We start from the raw sequence: 22,890 nt of genomic DNA, 5'->3' as shown, positions 1-22,890 counted from the left end.
GGATATGGAGATAGATTTGATCAAAGCACATAGTATGCATACATGAAAGCACATAGTCGGCATGCACAAAGTTCTCAAACAATAAATGTGTAAAAGTATCAAATCCCTTAGAAGTACTTTCTAGACTGTGACCCTTACCCTTCTCTCTCTCCAGCCACTTTCCCTGGTTTGAAGTGTTCTACAAGATTCTCAATAACGTGGGGGACCTTCTAGCCCAGAACCAAGTGAGAGCAGCCCCACCTTCAGTCCCCACCCCAGCCTTTCCATCACCTCTCTAGTGTGCCAGGTCTCACCTCATTCAGAGGGAGACCCTCAGAATCCCAAATGGTCCCTCCAGTACTAACTCTTTCCGAGTTCCTCAGGTCGCCGAGGCTGAAGAACTCCTACAAAACCTACAGCAACACCCACTTCTTGGACCCCGGTTTTCAGGAAGATCAGAGATGGTGAGTAGCTCCCAGGTCTTTGGCGCTGGCTTCTGATTGGCCATGAAGGCTGTGAGCCAACCTGGGAAACCACACAGTTACTCCCGTCCCACAGGACAGCAGCATCACTGTCCAGAGCAAATGTGGAATCTTGCCTCCTGCCCTGGGGAATAGCAAGCTGGTGAGTAGTAGAGCTGAGGTCCCTCAGGCCAGAGCGGAGGTCACTGCCACTCACGCAGACTGAACCATCCCCCATCTCCCCACTAGCTTTCTTGTTTTGTGGCTCCAGATGCTGCCGGCCTGCCATCTATTCCTGAGAATGTGAGTAAGGAGGAACTACAAAAGGTGGGTGGGACAGCAAACCTTAGCTACCTGCCCCACCCCCAGCTACTGTGCCTCTCTATCCCTCAGAGGAACCTCACTGAGCTGGTGGTCGCTGTGACAGATGAGAACATCGTGGGGCTCTTCGCGGCGCTGCTAGCTGAGAGGAGGGTCTTGCTCACTGCCAGCAAGCTCAGCACTGTGAGGCGGGACCACTTCTCCCGGGGGAAGGGACACAATTAAACCCTTTTTTTGCTCAGTCCCACCCCTGTGGGAACAATCTGAGGAGGTTGCCCAATGGCTCCAATTTATTTATTGGTAGCACAATCTAGTACAGGCCCGTCCACTGAGTACCAGACCTGGTCTAGCTCTGCCCCTCTGGAAGAGAATGTTAAACTTTCCAGCCAGGGACTTAGCTCAGTGAGTAAAGCACTCGCCTAGCAAGCATGAGGCCCTGGTTCCATTCCCAACCTGGCATAAACCAGGCCCTGGCAAACATATTGGTGATGCACACCTGGAATCCCAGCACTGACAGCCTAAGGCAGGATCAGAAATTCAGGGAGGTCACCCTGAGATACCTAGTTTGAGGCCAGCCTGATACATAAGACCCACCAGGTCTTAGTGAATGAATAACAGATAGATAGATAGATAGATAGATAGATAGATAGATAGATAGATAGATAGATAGATAGATAGATAGATAAGGAAAATACATTTTTAAAGATTCTAGGGCCAATGAGATGGCTCAGTGAACCAAGGTACCTATAGCCAAATTTTGAGGAGCTCAGTTCAATATCCAGGGCATACACGGTGGAAAGACAGCCCTCACTCCTACATGTTGTTCTTCAGATCTGCACAAGTGAGCGTACACACACACACAAACTCACTCACAAATAAATAAACGCAATTTTATTTTTTTAATTTCTAGCTCCACTTTTGTGTTGCATGGTATAAAGGTTTTTTTTAATGTGTATATCTATATGTGGGTGCCCAAAGAAAAGATCCCCTGGAGCTAGAGTTTAAGCAGCTGTGAGCCACCATGTTGTTGCTTAAAGCTGAACCCAGAACCTGTACAAGAGCAGCCAATGCTATAACCACTGAGCGATCTCTCCTGGTACTCAAGTGTGTTTCTGTGTGGTTGGCTGTTTTGGTTTTGGTTTGGTTTGGTGTGGCTTCAAGACAGGGTTTCTCTGTGTTGCCCTGCCTGTCCTGGAACTCACTCTGTAGACCAGGCTGGCCTTGAACTCAGAGATCTGCCTGCCTCTGCCTCCGGAGTGCTGGGGTTACAGATCAGAGCCACCACACAAAGTTCAGAGTTATTTTTTTTTATCTGAGCACATAGAGCTGTAACTGGCCCAAATCCTGGTCTCCACTTCCTTCCTACGGGGATCTGAATGCCACCCAGTTCCCCGTTGGAGACTGATCAGGGAGGTCTAAGCTCCCAGCTCATTGCCCCTCTCAGCAATTCCGGACCCTGAGGTGCGGAGTCTGAACCCACTATGTCTGTCCTTCTCACTCCCCAGCTGACAGCCTGTGTTCACGCATCCTGTGCCCTGCTCTACCCCATGCGCTGGGAGCACGTTTTGATCCCGACTCTACCCCCACACCTACTGGACTACTGCTGGTGAGAAAAGAGGAGGTGGGGAATGAGGAAGGGTAGGCAATGGGAAAAGCCTGGAGAGTTGCTAGCCTTTTAATCTTAGCAATCTTAGCACGTGTGAGACAAGAGGCAGGAGGCTCTCTTTATGTCCCAGGCCAGCCTGGTCTACAATGAGTCCCTACCAGAAAAAGTCAAAAAAGAAAATCAAGAGTCCCAGGGTAGCCTGGGCTACATAAAACAGGCAGAGTTGAAAGGCTTGGGGGTTTGAGATATGCATCTGCCTCTCCAGTCTGTGTCCTCTCCACAGTGCGCCCATGCCCTACCTCATCGGAGTCCATGGCAGTCTTGCAGAGGTAAACGCTGAAATACCCCAAGGCTGAAGCCTGGAGAGGGATTCCCTCTCCCTCCAGTTACTCAGCGTCCTGCCTCTGTATGGGGCTCGTGTTTGTCTCCTGCAGAGAATCCGAGAAAAAGCGCTGGAAGATGTTGTGGTGTTGAATGCAGACTCTAACACCCTGGAGACACCCTTTGACGATGTGCAAGCTCTGCCACCAGATGTGGTCAGTGCCATCACCTCCCACCCTTACTCCTCAAGATGGAGCCTCCAACTCTGCCCAACTAGGGGTCTCCCCTGTGTCCTCAGGTATCCCTGCTGAGGCTTCGGCTAAGGAAGGTTGCACTGAGCCCTGGGGAAGGGGTGTCCCGTCTCTTCCTCAAAGTGCAGGCCCTGCTATTTGGAGGGTACCGTGATGCCCTTGTCTGCATCCCGGTGAGTAGATGGAAGAGGAGAGATGCCTAGGGACAGGCCTTTCAGGGATAAATCACAACATTGAGAACACTTAGTGGGCCAGGCAGTGGTGGCAGAGGCCAACCTGGTCTACAGAGTGAGTTCCAGAACAGCCAAGGCTACACAGAGAAACCTTGTCTCGAAAAACCATAATAATAATAATAATAATTAATAATGTGTTTTGAGTCTGAACCTCCTGATTTTTTTTTTCTTGAGACTGGCTCTTTGTAGCCCAGGCTGCCCTCGAGCTTATTATGTAACCAGTAGCAATCTCCCTACAGCAGCCGCTTACACTATCAACATTATTTAATGCTGACAGCCACATTATAGATGAGGATGAGCTGTTCCATGAGGTCCTGCACAGGATCAGGTACACGGTAGGCACCGAATTAGTGCTTGCTGGGTAGCTATGAATTTGGAAGAAAGATGATAGGAGAAAGGAGAGCCCCCAGGGAACTCCGGAAGGAATCCTTCTTCCAGGGTCAGCCAGTGACCTTCAGTGAGGAAGCTTTTTTGGCTCAGAAGCCCGGGGCACCCCTGCAGGCATTCCACAAAAAGGCGGTACACTTGCAGCTGTTCAAGCAGGTGAGTGCACTGGGGGCGGGGCCGAAAATGAAGAATAAGGGATAGGATACTAGTTCCTGGGGGCGGCGCCTAAAATGAAGAATAAGGGATAGGCGGCTAGTCCCTGGGGGCGGGGCCTAAAGTGAGACTAAGGATGGGCTGCGGGTCCCTGGGGGTAGGGCCAAATTGGATGCCTGGTTTCTAGAATGGTTTCCTGATTTGGGGGGGGGGGGGGCTAGCAAGGCTGAATTCTAAGTCTTTAGGGAACAGCAAGTACTTGAGTCCGACCCTCTCTCTCTACCCCAAGTTCATCGAATCCCGACTGGAAAAACTCAATGCTGGGGAAGGCTTCTCAGACCAATTTGAGCAAGAGATCATTGCCTGCCGCGGAGCTTCCTCAGGTGAGCCCCAAGGCTCTCACCTGGTCGGTTCCCCAAGCTTAGGCTGCCTTAGTAACCACAACTCTCTCCCTTCCTTCCAGGCACCCTTCGGTCTTACCAGCTCTGGGTAGATAGTCTTAAGGTAATAAAATCAATCCCTGTTCCTGTTTATAACCAACTTCATCACCTCACCGTTTACCACAGCCCCCCCCCCCCCCCCCGAGAAGGGGCTTAGTTAAAACTGGAGGCACAGAGAGGAAGGAGGCTGCCCAGCAAAAGGCAACCTGAGGTGGGAAGTGAGGTGTGGGGTCCGGACCTGGCAACCTCAGGGGCCCAAGTTTCTCTTATTTGGTGTTTTTTCACGCAACCCCTTACAGAAAGGTAGCGATGCCCTTCTGCATTCAATGAAGACAAAAACCCAACCAGCTGTCAGGAACATGTACCGATCGGTGAGTACTGAACGGTGAGATTGGAACCCTGTGGCTCACAGTGGCTGGAGTGACCACAGGAAAGGGACATAGGGAGAGTCTCTGTTATATGCACATGTGTGCACACGTGTGCCTGTGCATGCAGAAGCCAGGGGTTGGCATTGCTATGTACTATCCACCTTGGGGTTTTTTGTTTTGTTTTGTTTTTGAGAGAGGTAGGCTTTGTATGTGGCCCTGGTTGGTTGGTTTTGAACTCAGAAATGCACCTGCCTCTGCCTCTTGAACGTTGGAATTGTTCCGCACCATATGCAGTAATTTTGGAGGGTTTTGGGAGAGGGGAATACATTTATTTGTTTTCGTAATGTGTTTGCCCCAAGGGTGCATGTGTGGAGGTCAGATGACAACTTATAGAAGTTGATTGTTCATGTCTTTAATCCCAGCACTTGGGAGGCAGTGGCAGGCAGATTTCCAGCCTGGGCTACACACAGAAACCTGTCTTGAAAAACAACAAAAAAGTTGGTTGTGTCTTCAACCACGTGTGTCCCAAACATGGAAATCAAACGAACTTGTCAGGCTTAGCGAAATCACCTTCACCCAGTCTTTTGGAACTCACTAACTAGGCTAGCCTGGTTGGCTAGTGCTCAGGGATCTTCCTCTCCCAACTCTAAGGTTACAGGCACATATCACCCCCAACTTTTTCTGTGGAAGGAAGGAATTTAACTGACTGATCCTTCTCTCCAGCCTAACAGAGATTATGTCTTGAGTATTCACAACAGGCCTTAAATATCCACTTAAAATATTAACAACTTTTTCTATGCTATTTTCATTTGCCATTTTCTTATATTTTTGTTTGTTTGTTTTGGTTTTTCGAGACAGGGTTTCTCTGTGTAGTCCTGGCTGTCCTGGAACTCACTTTATAGACCAAACTGGCCTCAAACTCAGAAATCCGCCTGCCTCTGCCTCCCAAGTGCTGGGATTAAAGGCGTGTGCCACCACTGCCCTGCCATTTTCTCTTCTTAGTGTGTGTGTGTGTGTCTGTGTGTTGTATGAGTAGATGTGCCTACTGGCCTGCTTGTACAGGCACCATGTGTGTAGAGGTCAGAAGAGGGTATTGGATCCCGCAGAACTGTATGTAGATTATGGCAGTTGTGACCAACCTGATATGTATAACTGGTCTTTGCTACTTTGTGGGATCTTTTCCACACCCTTTATTCTACCCCAGGTTTCACCCCCTACCACTAGACAGGAGAGAAAGGGTAAAGGGAAGAGAGAAAGATTCTTGAATCTAATTTCTTTCCTTTTGTTTTTTTCTTGGAGAATGACTATTTACAAACTGTAACCAACGTACCCTACCCCAACCCCGCTGAATGACCACCAACCCCTGCCTCTCAGGCCCCTAGCATTTATATATAACCTCTGAAAGGCTCCCAGAATTACAGCTAGCACACACTCACAGAACCTATCTGCAGCTGGCATGCCTCCACTAGAGCACAAGGCAAATCATGGTCAGCGGCCGAGAACAGCCTTATATCCCCACACCTGGGATTAAAATGAAAACACTTATATTTCTGTGTTTTTAAAGAAACCAAAGTTCCAGAACTGTCACTACAGATATGGGTGCTGTGGCATGAACCTGAGCTCTCTGCAAGAGCAGCAATCACTGCAAACACAAGATGTTTCTTGCTAAACCAGGCAGTGGTGGCGCACACCTTTAATCCCAGCACTTGGGAGGCAGAGGCAGGCAGATTTCTGAGTTCGAGGCCAGCCTGGTCTACAGAGTGAGTTCCAGGACAGCCAGGACTACACAGAGAAACCTTGCCTCAAAAGAAGAAGATTCTTGCTGTCAAACTTGACAAGATTTTGATCCCTAGAATCTGCATGAGAACTGACTCCCCACGTTGTACTCTGCCCCCCACACCAGTGCCATGACGAATGTTCCCTCTCCCCAAATACATAAATAAAATTAAACACACACACACACGAACTCCGACAGCCAAGATCCATCAATTACCTTTTGTTACTTAGCTTCCATTCTTAATTGTTTTGGGGTGGGGTGGGGTGGGGAGAGGGAGGTCTGGAGCTCAAATATTCTTTCAGACCAGCCTTTACATTTCAGATCTGTCCATTTGATTTTAATCCTATATACACTGGTCAAACCTTTGGTTTATGGCAGGGTGACTCCCTCCAGGAATATTGTGCATCAAAGGTATAAACATAGCTTGGAAGATACAAAGGTGGAATGGGGGTAGAAAACACTTGTGTCTAATACTGTGTCGGGTCATCACCCAGGCAAAGAGTGGCTTGAAGGGTATGCAGAACCTGCTCACGATTAAGGTAAGACCACCCAGGGTGAATTTCCCACCCACAGATAATTCAGGGGAGTGGAGGTGGGACCCCAGCCCACACGTGCATCCCTTCACAGGATGGAGACTCTGGCCTGCAGAGGGGGGGCTCCCTGAGAACCCCAAGCCTCACCAGCCGCTCCGATCGCCTACAACAGCGCCTGCCTATTAGCCAGCACTTTGGACAGGTGAGGATGCCCACCGTCCACCACACATATCAGGTTCTTCCCGAATCCTGCATCTGTCCCCAGTGTTCACCAAACTATCTCCCTTTGTGGAAGTTCACATGTAGTTCACTCACTATACAGCCAAAGATGGGTTTGAACTCCTGATCCACCATACCCAGCTTAAATGGTGCTGGGGATTAAACCCAGGGCACTGTGAACGAGAGGCAAGACCTGTACTAACCCAGTTACATTCTCCCAACCCCTTTGGTTGGGGGCTTTTTTGTATTTTAGACCAACTGGTCTAAAACTCAGAGATCCACCCCAGCCTTTGTTTTGTTTTTAGAGGAATCAGCCAGGACTTGAACTTGCAACGATCCTCCTGCCTCAGGCTCGAATGCAGTGGCATGTCCAATGCGCTTTCCAATTCAAGCTGGAAAGCCCCAGCTCTGGATTCAAAAGCTCCTGGGGCTCCTCCCATTTCTTCCTCCCTTTATCTTTTTCAGAACAGGCCCCTCCGCCCTAGCAGGAGACTCAAGACTGAAGAGGGACCTTCTGAACCCCTGCGGGAGAGGTAAGAATTGAAGCAGATCAAAGTTGAGAGGTGCAAGGATCACAACTGATGAGGGGTGTCTTCTAGAATCTGGAGACAAAGCCCAGGATGTCAATCCTCAATCCAGGAGCCCCACCTTGAGCCCTGGGGACACTCAGAACCCCTGGGCAGAGGATACTCTAGATGGCAGCTTTCTGGGGTCTGGAGAAGAGCTGGATCTACTGAGTGAGATTCTAGACAGTCTGAATGTGGAAACCAAGAGTGGCGACCTGCAGAGGGCCAGCCAGAGCTTAGACTGCTGTCAGCGAGGGACATCAGAGAGCTGCTCCTGCCTGGTGAGAACCCCCTCCCCACTACCCCCCTCCCCACCTGTCAGTTTCTTCCCCTTTCTGACATCAACCATACCCTCCATCCTGTTCTGCCCAGCCTGACATCCCAGTGGGGTTACCATGGCAACTGGAAGAAGACAAGAGATCCCTGGATCCTCAGCCTTGGTCCCTACCTGGTGACCTGTCACTTCTGCAAGACACCCCATTTTCAGAGGTTGTAAGCTACTCAAAGAACTCCTGTTCTCAGCCATTTCAGCAGAGCCCCCCAAGCCATGGGGACCCCAGGCCCTCTCTCAGCAAGCTGGATCCTAGACCCTCACAAAGCCCTTGCCCCAAGCTCCTCAGAGTCCCCACTAGGTACAGTCCTCCAGAAAGCCCCCAGCTTCTTGTCTCCACAGAGCCCAACTCTGATGCTGTCCAAAGATTACAATCCATTTCGTCTCCCTCGTGCTCCCATTCTGCAGAGAACCCCAGAAACCAGCCTCCCCAGGTCCTCCTGGGCCAGGCTTGTGTACAATCCCTCGAGGAGCTGGGAGCCCCCACTTATGTCTCTCATGTAAGCACGCAGCAAAGGCCACAGGACAAGCAACCTCGAGTTGCTGATCTGAAGAAGTGTTTCGAAAACTAAGATCAGGAGTGTGAGGGGTTCCCAACTAATAAAGCTGAATTTCTTTTCCTTGATAAATTTATCTGGGGCTTTCTGAAACCTACCTCATCCACCACTCCAAGTGACCTCTAAGCATCTTTAAGGTTCATCTGAAGGCTCTTATCCCAACTTCCAGCCCATAAGGACCCCAAAGAGCTTACAGCTAAAATCTTTATCTCATACCACAAAAACAAAAAACCTTTATTGTCCCTATCAATTTCATATAAATATATAAAAAGTGAGCAGTCCCATCCTGCTTGCCTTCAAAGTCAAGGTCTTTGAAGAACTTTCTTCCCTTCTATTCTTAAGCATTGGGTGAGTCTGATTGCCCAAAGAGGGCGTTGCCTTCCCACAGGGTCACACAGCAAGGAAGGGAAGATGGATGACAGGGAAGGAGGGGAGGAGCTAGATGGGCAGGCAGCCCCGCACTGGCTCCTTGGAGTCCTGGGGGGCCCGGGCCTCAGCTGCTGCGTGGGAAAACTGAAAGAAAGGACAGGAGGTTTGTTGGGCCTGCAGTCACAGTAGGAGACATAGCAGAGGCAAGGTCCTATGAGGTAAATGGTGAGGCAGTAAGGCCTCCCCTGGCCCCAGCACCCCCAGTTTCATGCAGAGCCAAGCAGAGGTAGCAATGCTGCATAGCCCACCAGCTAGATGCCCCAGAGTTCCCAACCCAAGTCCTCCTGAGTCACTGGAGGCTGGCGCGTCTCCGAGGTGGCTGCTGTGTGGTAGGGCGTGCCAAGGCAGTCCCAGGCGTTGGTAGTGATGATGGCCTATTGGCCGACACCCCTGTGTTCAGATGAGCCGCTCCTCCGGGGGCAGCTTGAGGTTGGGGGGTGGTGGAGCACGGGCACCCACCTGCTCCTCACTGCTGGGCCGGTAGGTGCCCTCTGTCTGCCGCTTTTCCCGAAGTTTTCGCATGAGCAGAAACAGCCCCACTGCTAGAAGGACGACTCCCAGAATGGAAAAGACCACAGTGATGGCTACAATAGCCCCTGAAGACTGTAAAGAGAGGGAGAGTGGACAGGTGTGACCAAACTGCATGGAGTCACCCTGCCTAAGTCACCCACCAGGGCTCCTGTCACCCTGTCTGCTTTCTGGGTGGGGTTTCTGGACTGTTTTCAAACTGAGAAACAGCCTCCTTCAGCACCTCGAGCACTGGTACCCAGTACCTCTGTCCTGTCCCTTCCACACTATGAGTGTCCGAGCTTCTGACCAGATACAATTCTCTTGGTTTTCCTTCTTTTTTCCTGTCTTTTGTGTTGTTTGTTCAAAGTCTCCTATAATCTTGAACTTACTATATAGCTAAGAATACTCCTAAACTTGCTTCCTTCCTCCTCCTCCTCTTCCTCCTCCACAAAGCAGGTACTGGGAATACAGGTGTGTGCCACCACACCCAGAGTTTTTATTGTCACATGGTCTCATCTATACCCCAGGCTGCTGTTTTTTTGTTTTTTTTTTTTTTTAAAGATTTATTTATTTATTACATGTAAGTACACTGTAGCTGTCTTCAGACACACCAGAAGAGGGAGTCAGATCTTGTTACGGATGGTTGTGAGCCACCATGTGGTTGCTGGGATTTGAACTAAGGACCTTTGGAAGAGCAGTCGGGTGCTCTTACCTGCTGAGCCATCTCACCAGCCCCCACCCCACCCCCAGGCTGTTCTTAAATTGTGGCAATCCTCCTGTCTCAGTCTCCTGAGTGCTAGGGTGACATGTATGTATCACCATGCCCATCAGGCAAGACACTGTGTTTGGTTATGAGACGGTCTCATAGTAGCCCTGGCTAGCCTGGAATTCACTATGTAGAACAGGCTGGCCTTGAACTCCACCTGCCTCTCTCTCTTCCTGGAATGTATGGGTTACCACTCCCAGCAAGACACAATTTCTTGTCCACTGTTATGGAGAGATGGCTTGCTACCTTCTGTCTGGGACAGAGAAGTCCCACTGGCGTGGCTTTGTGGGTAGAGTGCTTGCCTGTCGTGCACAAAACTCTGGGTTTGACTCCTAGCACCCCATAGACCCAGCATGATAGTGGACACATGTTAACCCAGCAGAAGGATCCAGAATCCAAGATCCAAGGTCATCTGACTACAGAGGAAGTTTGAGGCCAGCCTGAGCTACACTAAACCATATATATATTAAACATATATATATGATATGTATATATGATATATATATATATATGGTGTGTGTGTATATATATATTTGTTTTGTTTTTCAAGACAGGGTTTCTCTGTGTAGCCCGGTAGACCTGGCTGACCTTGAACTCAGAAATCCACCTGCTTCTGCCTCCCAAGTGCTGGGATTAAAGGCGTGCACCACCACCGCCCGGTGCACATGGCCTTTTAATAGTAATGTCTCTCCACTTGTCCCATACTACTCTGGTCTCACACACCAGCTCTTCCTTCTTACACCTTCCCAACTCACCAGGCCCCCGTTGGACTCATCGCCTGGGGGTTGAGTTGTGCTATTTGTGAAAGGGTCCGGTGCTGTGGAACAGAAAGAGAAAAAAAAAAAAAAAGTCCATGCTGGGGTCTTTTTCACTAGATATCACTTACACACCACTCAGTCAGACCTTGCAAACCGCCTTCCAAAGTCTCCAGCTGAAATTGAGGCAGCAAGTACAGCCAGGCCACCCACTCCACCCTCGGGTGTGATGCTGGTTTCTCTGGCCACCCTCAACCCAGCAGGGAATAATCTGGCCACCCAGAGTCACCATTGTTAGCCTATTAGAATAGATGGCTTCCAGAACCGCGTCCCCCTCCACCATCACTCTGGCCCAGAACCCTTAAGGACCTGGGCGGGGCTCAACCTTTCCCAGGAGTGTGTGACTCACAAGGCCCCCCACCCCCAGGCTCCCGAAACTGGAACTAGAGAGACTGAGGGAAGGTTTGGCTGGGTCCACACCTACGGAGGGCCAGCCCTGTCAGCTGGGCTCCCTCCAGGTCCCCCTGACTGCTTAAGACTCTCAACTATGCAGACTCAGGTGCCCAGGCTCTCCCTCCCCTCCTCCACCTCTGGGCTCTGCCCAACAACCCCCAGCTCCTAAATTCCACAAGACTTAAGGACTCAGGAATTCTAGGCTGCGGGTACGGAGCGTTCAGAAAAACGCTGGTTCGAGCCTCAGCAACGTTTAAAAAAAAAAAAAAAAACTGGAAAAAAAAAAGTTCGCAGGTCAGCTAAACTAATTTGAAATTCAGCCCTGAAGCTTTCAAACTTGGTCTCCAAACACATTCCAAGCTCATTCCTCAGACCTGTCGCCCTCTCTGGGTCGCAAAAGCCCGGCACTTCTGAGTTCAACCCGGGAACCCTCCTCCCACCCGAGCGCTGCCCCGGACAGTACCTACCTGTTACGCTCCAGCCGGAGGGCAGCATCGGCAAACCAAACGCCAAGAGCAGCCCCAGGCCTGGGGTCGCCATGAGTTTAGGCGACGAGTTGGTGACGCCAAGGACAGGACTTCCCCAAGGCGCCAATTCCTACCGCATCTTGGGTCGAGGAGGGCACCTGCGACCCAGGACCTGGGGACCAGACCAGGGGGGGGAGAGGGCGCAGCATAGGGTGAGGGGCTGGACTCAGACTCGGGGCCCAGCGACAGGCAACCCAATCTTGGAGTGCGCTCCCCGCCCTCGGCGCCAAGGGTCAGAGATTAAAGATTAACTCCCCGACCGCATTCTTGGGCCAGGAAAAGAGAAGGAGGAGGTGGGGACAGGACAGGCTGCGCGCCCTGCCTCCCTACCTGACTCCAGCGTCTGAGAGGGACTTCGCTCAGGTTCCCAATCCCGGGTTCCCAGCTGGAACCCGGAGTCTCCGTCCTTCACCCGGTCGCTCCAGATCCCACCCGCCCCGCCCGCTCACGTGACCCGGAAAGTTTAGTCACCCACCTGGGCAAAGAGCGCACTTCCGGCTTGTGCACCTGAGCCTGGCTGAGAGGGGCGGGGCGAAGAGGGCGGGGCCGCGCCGCCGGAGCACCTGTAACGGGAACCCCATTGCGACCCCGAGCACCGCAGAGGGCGGAAGTGAGCAGGTGTAAGCACAGGGGTGCATACCCCGCCGGGGGGGCGTGGCGACACTCCAGAACGATACACACTTGTAAGGGGCGGGCTCCAATGGGAAACACTGAAGAACTCACTGAAGAATTCCCTGAAGTCAGACCTGGGAATGCTAACCTGTATTCTAAATGTATTCTGGAGGCTGAGGCAGGAGGACCCCAAGTTCAAAGCCAGCCTGAGCAAACCCTATTTCAAAAGTAAAAGGGGCTGGGAGCGTGGCTCGGGGCCAGAACCCCCGCCTAAAATGGCCTAGTGAAGGTCGCCTGCCAAGAATGTCTTAGTGATTGGATCGCCCCTTACTCAGCTATGAATTCCTCCTTAGCATGCCTGAGACCCCTGGGTTCCATTTTCATCCCATAATCAAAAAACCAACCAACCTGTACAGGACTAGTTTTGTAGAAAGATACATGTAGGCTTGTAGTCAGCGTGTAATCAGAACACCTGCTTAGATTAAACCCGTGCGGTAGAGAAAAAAATAAAAAGACACCCGGACAAAGACCTGTGCAGAATCTTGCCCAGCTTAACGGAAGGCCTTATGTTCACACTGAAGAATATCCGTATGAGGTCCACCTGCCAGGGAAGTGTCTGTGAGGAAGCATGGATTTGGGGCGTCTGCGCAGAAGTAGCGATGTCCCACGGCATCCACAAAAAAACACTTATGCATGGAAACATCTGGTAGCTGGTAGAGGGGGTGGGTGGGACTTTCACCTGTTCACCACACATGTATGGGCACAGCCTGGGTGGGGACCGCATGACCTCTGGATGTATCTTTGGGTAAAAAAGGTGGTCATGAACCGGATATGATGGCACGCGATTGCCTTCCCAGCAACTGGGATTCCGAAGCAGGCGAACTGCTGCACATTCAAGGCCAGCTAGGCTCCAGAGAACTCAAAAGGACAATAACAACAATAGCCATAGAGCTGCAGCTGGAGTTCAGTGGCTAGTTTATCTAGCACATACAAGGCTATATACATATACAACACCCATTGTAGTGTAGCATACGCCTTAGATCCCAGGTGGAGCTCTGTGAGTTCCAGATCAGCCCGGTCTACATAGTAAATTCCGTGGCTACATAGAGAGACTGTGTCTTTGAACAAGAAAAAAAAAAAAAAAAAGTAAAAGAGGCGTCGTCCCTTCCTGGGAGTGGTGGTTTAAAATCTGTTTAAATCTCTGCTCTGGCCCTAAATGGGAATCCAGACTAAGATTTGAAGCTTTTGATTTCTCCACTGTAGCGTGGGAAAAGCTAGTGCCACCTACCTACCTCACAGGGTTTGGGGTAGGTTCGGTACTGAGCAGCGAGTGAAGGGCTCTGGCATGCGCAACGCACTCAATGTGAGCTATTATTTATTACTCGCGGTCAGACGGACGCCCTTCCCCCTGACGGTGAGACGAGAAACTGCACCCGAAACTTGTGGGCGGGACTTCAGCAGGTGCAACCACAGCCGCCGGCTGAGGCCCCGCCTCCAGAGCCCCTCCTCCTGATCGTTATCTTTAGTGGCGCGGGAGATACTGGTCCGCGACTCCCTTTCCAGGCAGGTCTGCAAAGAGCAGCCTTCAGAGAGTCTGAATTGGGGCGCGGCCACTTTAAGAACGCCTAGCGGGCTGCGAGCTGCGGGACAGGAGGCCGCGGTGGGTCAACCGGGAAGCCCCGCCTAGGTAGTGCGGACCGGCGCAGCTCGGGCGCATTGGCCAATAAGGATTTAACTTTGCAGCCGCGCCGCTCGTTGACCTTGCGTTTCTCTCTCTTGCGTGTCACCAAGAAAAGGAGGCGCGCGGGCGGAATGAAGTGTTGGGGAGGGAGCCCACACCTCTTTGTTGATCTGCTGTTTCTGTCATCGACTGGGGAATCTGACTAGAGCAGGCGGGCGAAAGAAGCTTTTAAACTGGTTCAGAATTCTTTGCGTAGTCCTGGGAGAAGCAAAAACCTGAATTTCTGATAAGGGATCCGTTAGAGAGGAAGGTGTAAATGAACAAGATTACGAATCCAATTCCTGACAATTCCCTACCAAAACCATTTAAGGAAAAAAGGGTAAACTGAGGCAAGCAGAGTACTAAGACGGTTGCCTCTCCTACCGTCCCAGGAATGCGTTGTCAGATGTGCAAAACCAGAGCCTCCTAGAATGCTTCCCCACGCCCCCTGCTCCGCCCCCAGCCCCCTCCCCCAAGTAATGCGGGTCGGAGGAGGAGACCAAGTTCTGGCGCGGGCGGGGACGACTAGCATTTATCACTTCCAGCAAGTGCCGGAGCTCGGCCCCGCACCGAAGAGGCTGCGGTGCGGGTGGGCGCGGGAGCTGGCCTTGTGGGGACCCCGGGGGGGAGGGGGAGCCAGAAAGCCCCCGCCGAGGCCGTCGCTGCGGGGCCTCCCCTCCCCCCTGGGCGGGCGCCATGCGGGGGGGCTCAGGCGACGCGGAGCGGCGGCAGCGCTGGGGTCGCCTATTCGAGGAACTAGACAGCAACAAGGATGGCCGCGTGGACGTGCACGAGTTGCGCCAGGGGCTGGCCAGGCTGGGAAGGGGAGATCCGGACCGTGCACAGCAGGTACTATGGGCAGCGACCACCGCGGCAGGATCCGCCCGCGCCGTAACCGGTGCCCCTTAATGCCGCGGCTGCAGCAGCCACAGGCTACCTGTTGGCTGGACCCCACCACCTCTATCTAGGTTCCCTTCCCTCTGTCCACTCGCGTCTGGCCTGACGTCGTCGCGAAACAAGGCTGCCAAGGCTCCAGGCCTGCAGTGGCTGCGGTTGCCAGGACCCAGCGGCCCCTCCCCCCCGCCCCCTCCCCCACCCCCTGTGGGATGCCTACTGGGGGGATGGACTGCAGAGCGGGACGCTCTCCCCTCCACGGCCCAGAGCCAAACCCTCCTCTGCTCTGTGCACAATCCGAGGGGTGACCCGCTCCCACCTGCAGTTAACACAACTTCACATCCTTGCTGGAGCACACACAGAGCCCCTAGCCAGCTCTCCTAGTCTCTTATTTACATTTGCTGCCAGCCGGCTCTTTCCCGGACCTGGCCAGTTGCCCCAGGCTGCTCCAGCTAGGAGGGAGTCAGTCCATCTGAGGCCACTCTGCTTCTACTGGGGTCTGACCTGTCTAGGAAGGAATTTGAGGTAGGGGTGCAGTTTAGCAGTAAAGTGCTTTCCTGGCATGTGCAAAGGTCCTAGGTTCTAGCTCCAGTATGGGAGGTGGCAGTGGGGAGCAGCAAAAACTGGCCCTTTCTCCGTGTGACAGGGGACATGGAGTCCCTAGCCTTCCCTAAAACAGACCTATTGCATTTTTGTTGACCTTGAGTCTAAGGTCCAACTTTTAGATAGGAATATAAAGAGGCCCCATGGCTATTGGGCCTTATATGAACCAGGACTGGACTGTTTCTAACAGGACAACCACACACACACACACACACACACACACACTCAACAAGACTGCCAAGGAGACAGGATTTTATAAGGAAAAGCTGGGTGGGCAGGTTTGGGAAACAAGGTAATGAGAGAGAATCAGAGTTCAAGGTCTCGTCCTACAGTACAGAGAATGTGAGGCTAGCCTGGGCTACATGAGACAGGTATCTCAAAAATGACCAAAAAGTGCCCCCAGGTCGCCACTTCCCAGTACTATGACCTTGAACTGCCTCTGTGACTCTGTAGAGTCCTCAGTCTGCCTAGGGACTGAGACAAGAGGCAGATTCTTGTTATGGCCTGGGGCTGCTCCCTTCCATGAGGAACGGGGGCTCTGAGCTCCTGAGGCATGAGGCATATTCTAGTTGTCTTTCCCACACACACCCTGTAGGGGTGCAGTGTGCTGGAGTCCCTGTGTCCCCTTTTTTCCTCTGCTAGGGCGTCTCCTCTGACTGGGATGCTGATCCTGATGGTGGCCTCAGCCTGGAGGAGTTTACTCGCTACCTGCAGGAACGGGAGCAGCGCCTTCTGCTCATGTTTCACAGCCTTGACCGGAACCAAGATGGTGAGATGGGCTCTAAGCTGGGGAATGGACAAATGGGTTAGTACCCGAAGCACCGGGGGAATGGGGAGGGCTGCTTCTGACTCATGGACTATTTTGGGAGTTCTCAGCTGCAACTAGGTGATTTGAGCCTGAACTGGCCCATCCCACCTCCTATCCCTTTTGCAGTCGGACCCCTCTCTCTGCCCATACACATTTCTTTTCAGACAGTATAGTTGGTTCAGAGACCCTCAAATACAAGGATAGACCCTTGACCAAGCATCTTCTGGGTTCCTTAAGTATTGCCTTAAAGTTGGAGAGCTAGATCAGGGGTAACGTGGTTGCCACAAAGCCACAAGTTCCTAAGCTCAATCCCTTGTCCCCATGAACATGCAGAGGTACATGCCTGTAAGCCCAGCCTTGGAGAGGGGGAGATGAAGAAAATGAATAATGATCAAATATTGCTTTAGTCCCTTGTAACATAGGTACCTCTGTGATCACCCCTGAACTCACTCATTCACTCCTGGAATAGAGAACTCTCCAATATCACCCAGTTTCAACCCTGAGCAGCCCCCACAACCTGTATAAGAACCTGTCTCCTTACCATGGTGGGAAACAACTTTGATCCCAGCACTTAGGAGGCAGAGGGGCAGGCAGATGTCTGAGTTCAAGGCCAGCCTGGTCTACAGAGTGAGTTTCAGGACACCAGGGCTACACAGAGAAACCCTGGCTCAAAGGAGAGGTGGGAGGAGTCTCCCATGAGGCTGAGGAGCTGACTCAAGTCAGAGAGGGACTTGAGTTCAAACCCCCGCACCTGTGTTAAAAAGCTAGGTATGGGGCTGGTGAGATGGTTCAGTGGATAAGAGCACCGACTGCTCTTCCAAAGGTCGTGAGTTCAAATCCCAGCAACCACATGGTGGCTCACAACCACCCATAATGAGATCTGATGCCCTCTTATGGTATCTGAAGACAGCTACAGTGTACTTATGTATAACAATAAGTAAACATCTAAAAAAAAAAAAAAAACTTAAAAAAAAAAAAGCTAGGTATAGTGGTGCCCACCTGTGACCCAGCACCGGTGAGGTGGAGACTGGAGGTGGTGAGGTGGATCTTAGGGTTAGACTTCCAGATAAGTCACTGGACTCCAGGTTCAGGAAGAGACCCTGTCTCAAAAGAAAGATGGAGAAAGACAGCCATCGACCTCTGGCCTCTTCATCCACACGCACACAGAAGCACACACACACAAGGGCTTCTGGATCTCCCAGTCCAGCCTATGTATGGATTGGGTGTCTCCTGGGGCTCCCCTTTTCCAGGTCACATAGATGTCTCTGAGATTCAACAGAGCTTCCGCGCACTAGGTATCTCCATCTCACTGGAGCAAGCAGAGAAAATCCTACACAGGTGAGTTATTGGAGATTTGGGCCCTTGGAATTTCACCACCACCCCACCCCTACCCTACCCCATATCCTGCCAGATAGCACTGTCCTCTGAGCCCCAGACTGGGTTGACAGGGAGGGCAGAAATAAAAAGTTCGACTTTGGAGTCAAACAGATCTTAGGCTAGTGGACTGATGACCCTATCCGGCCCTGAAAAAGACTGGTAATACAGCTAGCCCCATAGGGTTGGTCTAAAGGATTTACACATGGGAGCCAGCCAAACAATGTGACTAGACAGTACCTGAAGCCTCAACCTGTCATTCTAGCACTTGAGAAGCCAAGGCAGGAGGATTGCCATGAGTTTGAGGACAACTTGGACTACAGAATGAGACTTGATCCAAAAAAAAAAAAAAAAAAAATCCCCAAAAGCCAGGCAAGTGAGGCTAGCAAGATGTAGCAGTAGGTCAGGGCGCTTGCCCCTCAATCCTGATGAAGACAGTTTGATCCCCAAAACCCACGAGGTTGGAAGGTGAGAATCAACCCAGCAGGTTGTCCTCTGACCGCTACATGCAAGCCATGGCACATGTGGGCAGTCACACCACATTTAGACATGATGGTTCAGCTCTATAATCCAGCACTAAGGAGGCTGAGGTGGGAGGATTGCTGAGACCCGCGCCAGCCTGGGCTATAGAGGAATAGCCTGACTCGGTGAAACAGGGCTAGAGAGAGAAACTGCGTTAAGAGTATGTATGATTCTTTTAGCAGAGTCTGAGTCCTAGCACCCAAGTCAGGTGGCTCACAACCACTGTAATTACAGCTTCAGAGGACTGAACACCTGAAGCCTCACGTGCCACACACACACATCACATACACACGCTTTAAAATAAATATATATTTTAATGTTGTAAAGCGCTTTAGCCAGGTAGCACATGGAAAGCTATGTAGAAGGACTGCCATGAGTTCGAGGCCAACCTGGTCTCCAGAGTAAGACCCTGCTCCGCCCCAAACTGTCATGGGCATGTCGTAGCACTCAAGTACTAAGGCAGAAGGGGTGCTGAGAATTCCAAACCAGACTGGACTTTAGAGTGAGACCCTATCTCAGATATGCCAGTGCTATAGAATGGCAGCGAATTCTGTGCTCCCCAAACCCATGAACGCTAGCGGCACCCATCTCCTCCAGCCCAGACCACTGAACCTGTGCCAACCCTACCTCTAGCATGGACCGCGATGGCACCATGACCATTGATTGGCAGGAATGGCGAGACCACTTTCTGCTGCACTCTCTGGAGAACGTGGAGGATGTCCTGTATTTCTGGAAGCATTCTACAGTAAGTTGGGGGCTACCTACAGGGTAGGGGCTAGCTCCAGCTTCTCCCCAGGGCTCAGGAGTTCTGGGCCAAGACCCTAAAGGTGTTGTCAGTGTCTGGGGGGGGTACTCTTTCAATGAAGTTTTGTGCCTTTATTGTTCCATCTGGGGTTCAGGCGCCTGGTAACCACTGATGGACACTTCTGCTATCTGCTCAGAACCTTTTGGTCTTGCTTAGACTCCAGGGACAGCTCTAGTAGGAATCGTGGTTAGGGGGAAGAAAATACACCAAATGGCATTCCCACACTTGACCCACATAACTGCCAGGTACCAGGTGCTCATCATCTGCTCCAAGGCTCCTGGGGCTGATGGAAAGATACAAACAGACACTGTATGTTAAAGATGGAAAGAGTCCATGGGAATGGGGAGGGAGGTCAGCTCTTGCACCAAGGTGGGAATCACTAAGGATCTTGTGGTGTCTGGCAGATCAATCTGTGGGATTGGACATGGTCCTTGTTGTGTTTGCTTTTTCTGGGGAGATGTCAGTAAGCATCGATTTACTCCAGGTTAGGTAACAACAGACCAAAGTGAGGATCTCGCCAAGGTCCCACGTGGTGAGCCCGTGAGTTTCTTCAGCTTAATTGCAGAGCACAGTGAGGGGTCACTTACAGGACCTGGGGTACCCTAAACAGCTGCAGCACTGCTGAGTCCCACCCCATCCTGGTTGGTGACCTGGTGAAATCTGCAGCATGGAATCTTTGTTAGCCTTCTGCTTCCTTGTTAGTGTTCTGGGCTGGGACACTGAGTAGACTTCCAGGATACATCCTGGGCCCCCATCTCTCACACCCTAGTGGGTATCAAGAGTGCCATTACCGGCCATCCCTACTGGATGGTTTTGTGTGTCAACTTAACACAAGCTGGAGTTATCACGGGGAAAGGAGACTGCTTTGAGGAAATGCCTCTATGAGATCCAGCTGTAAGGCACTTTCTCAACTAGTGGTCAAGTTGGAAGGGTCCATTGTGGGTGCTGCTATCCCTGGGCTGATAGTCCTGAGTTCTTTAATAAAGCAAACTGAGCAAACTAGGGGAAGCAAGCCAGTAAGCAGCACCCCTCCATGGCCTCTGCATCAGCTCCTGCCTCCAAGTTCCTGCCCTGTGTGAGTTTCTGTCCTGACTTCCTTTGGTGATGAATAGCAATGTGGAAGTGTAAGCTGAATAAACCGTCTCCTCCACAAAAAAAAAAAAAAAAAAAAAAAGAGTGCCATTACCATAGACCCAGTTATCACCAGATTGTTCTGCTCAGTTTGTTGCCATGGCTACCAGGCCACGGTAATAGCTGACTCAAAATGGCACAGGGTGATGATGTTCATGCTAGAGGAAAAAGCCATACTACAATCCTCTCGGGAGATCCAGAGATGTTCACCCCCAAAAATCCACTGTTGGGAAATCTATTGCTGGACTCTAGAAGGGAGTCTATCCCTTGGGGAGGACTCCTAGGAGAGTACTTCTAGAGGAAGACTTTTTGGAGAAGACTCTTGCGGGAGGATTTCTAAGGGAGGGCCCTCCATAGCGGAGTTGACTGAAAGCAGATCCTTTCGAAGGACTCAGCGGCTCTTTTGGTGGAATCAATGGATCTTGTGGTGGGATCTGGTAGATTCTTCAGTAGGAGACTTCTGCAGTTAGGGCCCAGGCACATCCCCCACCTCTGCTGGAACATGACATCCACAGCCCCTGTTCTCAGGTCCTGGACATCGGTGAATGCCTGACGGTGCCCGATGAGTTCTCCAAGCAAGAGAAACTTACAGGAATGTGGTGGAAACAGCTGGTGGCTGGTGCAGTGGCTGGCGCTGTGTCACGGACAGGCACAGCTCCTCTGGACCGACTCAAGGTATTCATGCAGGTGAGAGGACCTGAAGGGACCCACCCCATCATCTAGGCCGAGACCTAGGAGGGCACCGCAAAGCCACCTTCTCTCCCCTCAGGTCCATGCCTCAAAGTCCAACCGACTCAACATTCTAGGGGGCCTGAGAAACATGATTCAAGAAGGGGGAGTCTTGTCCCTCTGGCGGGGCAACGGCATCAACGTGCTCAAGATAGCCCCTGAGTCTGCCATCAAATTCATGGCTTATGAACAGGTAGGACAGGTCCAGAAGAGAGGGTATTCAGCTTTGAAAAGCAGACAGTAAACACAAGGGCTTGTGGGCTTAACTTGCGGTCCCCAGCACCACGCCTCCTGCTGGTCAGCACTGTGGCAAGCAGAGAATGTTGGAATGCAAGGACCCCAAGGTTCCCAGGTACCCAGTCCCACAGCCATGTTTCACCCTCAGATCAAGCGGGCCATCCGGGGGCAACAGGAGACACTGCACGTTCAGGAGCGCTTCGTGGCTGGTTCCCTGGCCGGGGCCACAGCTCAAACCATCATATACCCCATGGAGGTGAGAAGGAGGGGCTGGAGGAAGATCCAGCACGGGAGGGTAGGTGTCTTATACTCTTTTATTGCCCACTCTACACTGTGTGTAGAGCTAACTGTAACCCCAACTGCCTGACTTGGGACTGAAAGCCATTTCCAGTCTAGCTTGTCTGGGTATCTCGATTTGAGCTGTAACTCCTCGGGACTTGGTTAGAACTGTTTGCACAGTATTCATAGAAACTGGCCATTTTATGCCTGCCGAGATCGAGGATGGCAGGCAGTGACCTACCACACCTGGTTTATGTGGTGCTGGGGATAGAACCCAGGGTTCTCTACACCCTAGGTGGGCATTCTACCCACTCAGCCCCACCTGGGCTCTTAGCACATCTGCTTTCAGGAATAGCCACTTCTAGGTGATGTCACTCCTGGGTGTGGTGATTCTGAAAGCAATTTTCAAGTGGTTAACAGAGTTCTCACCCAGGTACTAAAGACTCGGCTGACTCTACGCAGAACCGGCCAGTACAAGGGGCTCCTGGACTGTGCAAGGCGGATCTTAGAACGTGAAGGGCCCCGCGCCTTCTACCGTGGCTACCTGCCTAATGTGCTGGGCATCATCCCCTATGCGGGAATCGACCTAGCTGTCTACGAGGTCTGTGGATAACCACCCTCCCTCCCCTCTCCTTCTGGGATCTGGCCTAGGTCACCCCTTGCTAGTTGAGTAGACTTCTTGTAACTTGGATGGGCAATCATGGGCTTGAAAACTATGTTGGGTCTTGGAACCCTGGGAAGGCCCTCCAGATATCAAGCCTGTGTCTCCCATCACTCAGTGTTGCAAAAGCCTTGTTTCTGGCTCCACATGGTGGCACACGCTTGTCGCCATGGGACTTGAGAAGCTGGAGTAGGATCTGGGTTCAAGGCCATCCTGCACTAGGTAGTCAGTTTCACGATAGCCTGGTTTGTCTTGTGTAGCAGTGGTGGCACATGCCTTTAATTCTAGCACTCAGGAGGCAGAGGCAGGAAGATCTCAGAGTTCAAGGTCAGGGTGAGTTCCAGGACAGCCAGGGCTGCACAGAGAAACCCTGTCTGAAAAAAACAAACAAACAAAAAAACATTTTAAAAACATTGCTGCCTTAAGAAATTAGCAACAACCAAATAGAAAAATGAGGACTAAAGAGATGGCTCAGAGCTGGGCAGTGATGGCACACACCTTTAATCCCAGCACTTGGGAGGCAGAGGCAGGTGGATTTCTGAGTTCGAGGCCAGCCTGGTCTACAAAGTGAG

At 51.6% G+C, this 22,890-nt stretch overlaps 3 protein-coding genes across 5 annotated transcripts in view; 2 read left to right on the top strand and 1 right to left on the bottom strand.

Moving 5' to 3' along the window:
• Dennd1c (DENN domain containing 1C) overlaps window positions 1–8,538 on the top strand; it is a 12,218-nt gene extending 3,680 nt beyond the window's left edge. Inside the window, exons 6-24 of the mRNA XM_021149898.2 lie at window positions 155–224; window positions 363–443; window positions 538–603; window positions 690–743; window positions 834–944; window positions 2,267–2,367; window positions 2,651–2,696; window positions 2,802–2,903; window positions 2,987–3,112; window positions 3,611–3,715; window positions 4,002–4,095; window positions 4,176–4,216; window positions 4,452–4,523; window positions 6,676–6,708; window positions 6,792–6,836; window positions 6,925–7,032; window positions 7,515–7,582; window positions 7,689–7,896; window positions 7,988–8,538. Of these exons, the coding sequence (XP_021005557.1) occupies window positions 155–224; window positions 363–443; window positions 538–603; window positions 690–743; window positions 834–944; window positions 2,267–2,367; window positions 2,651–2,696; window positions 2,802–2,903; window positions 2,987–3,112; window positions 3,611–3,715; window positions 4,002–4,095; window positions 4,176–4,216; window positions 4,452–4,523; window positions 6,676–6,708; window positions 6,792–6,836; window positions 6,925–7,032; window positions 7,515–7,582; window positions 7,689–7,896; window positions 7,988–8,518 (2,062 nt within the window). The 3' untranslated portion in view covers window positions 8,519–8,538. The remainder of the gene's footprint in view (window positions 1–154; window positions 225–362; window positions 444–537; window positions 604–689; window positions 744–833; window positions 945–2,266; window positions 2,368–2,650; window positions 2,697–2,801; window positions 2,904–2,986; window positions 3,113–3,610; window positions 3,716–4,001; window positions 4,096–4,175; window positions 4,217–4,451; window positions 4,524–6,675; window positions 6,709–6,791; window positions 6,837–6,924; window positions 7,033–7,514; window positions 7,583–7,688; window positions 7,897–7,987) is intronic.
• Window positions 6,488–13,909, bottom strand: Crb3 (crumbs cell polarity complex component 3). 2 transcript variants are annotated; one of them, XM_021149911.2, is made up of 6 exons: window positions 13,848–13,909; window positions 12,419–12,506; window positions 11,884–12,055; window positions 10,964–11,025; window positions 9,392–9,535; window positions 6,488–9,016 (listed from the first exon to the last, which is right to left on the bottom strand). In XM_021149911.2, the coding sequence occupies exons 3-6, from the start codon at window positions 11,954–11,956 to the stop codon at window positions 8,942–8,944; spliced, it is 354 nt and encodes a 117-aa protein (XP_021005570.1). In that variant the 5' UTR covers window positions 11,957–12,055; window positions 12,419–12,506; window positions 13,848–13,909; the 3' UTR covers window positions 6,488–8,941. The 2 variants fall into 2 exon arrangements, with proteins under 2 accessions (XP_021005570.1, XP_021005569.1); XM_021149910.2 differs by lacking the exons at window positions 12,419–12,506; window positions 13,848–13,909 and adding an exon at window positions 12,274–12,416.
• An 864-nt stretch (window positions 13,910–14,773) lies between these two features.
• Slc25a23 (solute carrier family 25 member 23) overlaps window positions 14,774–22,890 on the top strand; it is a 17,003-nt gene continuing 8,886 nt past the window's right edge. Inside the window, exons 1-8 of one of the 2 annotated variants that reach the window (XM_021149901.2) lie at window positions 14,774–15,124; window positions 16,415–16,541; window positions 17,831–17,918; window positions 19,110–19,221; window positions 20,941–21,099; window positions 21,182–21,334; window positions 21,527–21,634; window positions 22,091–22,258. In XM_021149901.2, coding sequence (XP_021005560.1) covers window positions 14,972–15,124; window positions 16,415–16,541; window positions 17,831–17,918; window positions 19,110–19,221; window positions 20,941–21,099; window positions 21,182–21,334; window positions 21,527–21,634; window positions 22,091–22,258 — 1,068 coding nt within the window. In that variant the 5' untranslated portion in view covers window positions 14,774–14,971. The remainder of the gene's footprint in view (window positions 15,125–16,414; window positions 16,542–17,830; window positions 17,919–19,109; window positions 19,222–20,940; window positions 21,100–21,181; window positions 21,335–21,526; window positions 21,635–22,090; window positions 22,259–22,890) is intronic. The other variant, XM_021149900.1, reaches the window with a different exon arrangement.

Source organism: Mus caroli, chromosome 17, assembly GCF_900094665.2.
Source record: "Mus caroli chromosome 17, CAROLI_EIJ_v1.1, whole genome shotgun sequence".
In the NCBI taxonomy this organism is placed as follows: Eukaryota; Metazoa; Chordata; class Mammalia; order Rodentia; family Muridae; genus Mus; species Mus caroli.
Note: the sequence above shows the minus strand (reverse complement) of the source record. Positions and strands in the feature narration are given on the sequence as shown.

Bases quoted from the DNA above. Each gene is read 5' to 3' on its own strand.
- Crb3 (XM_021149911.2), bottom strand. From the start codon at position 11,956: ATGGCGACCCCAGGCCTGGGGCTGCTCTTGGCGTTTGGTTTGCCGATG. The intron at 11,026-11,883 runs GTAGGTACTGTC...TCTGTTCCACAG, and splicing joins CTCCGGCTGGAGCGTAACAG to CACCGGACCCTTTCACAAAT. The intron at 9,536-10,963 runs GTGAGTTGGGAA...CTCTCTTTACAG, and splicing joins ATGAGTCCAACGGGGGCCTG to TCTTCAGGGGCTATTGTAGC.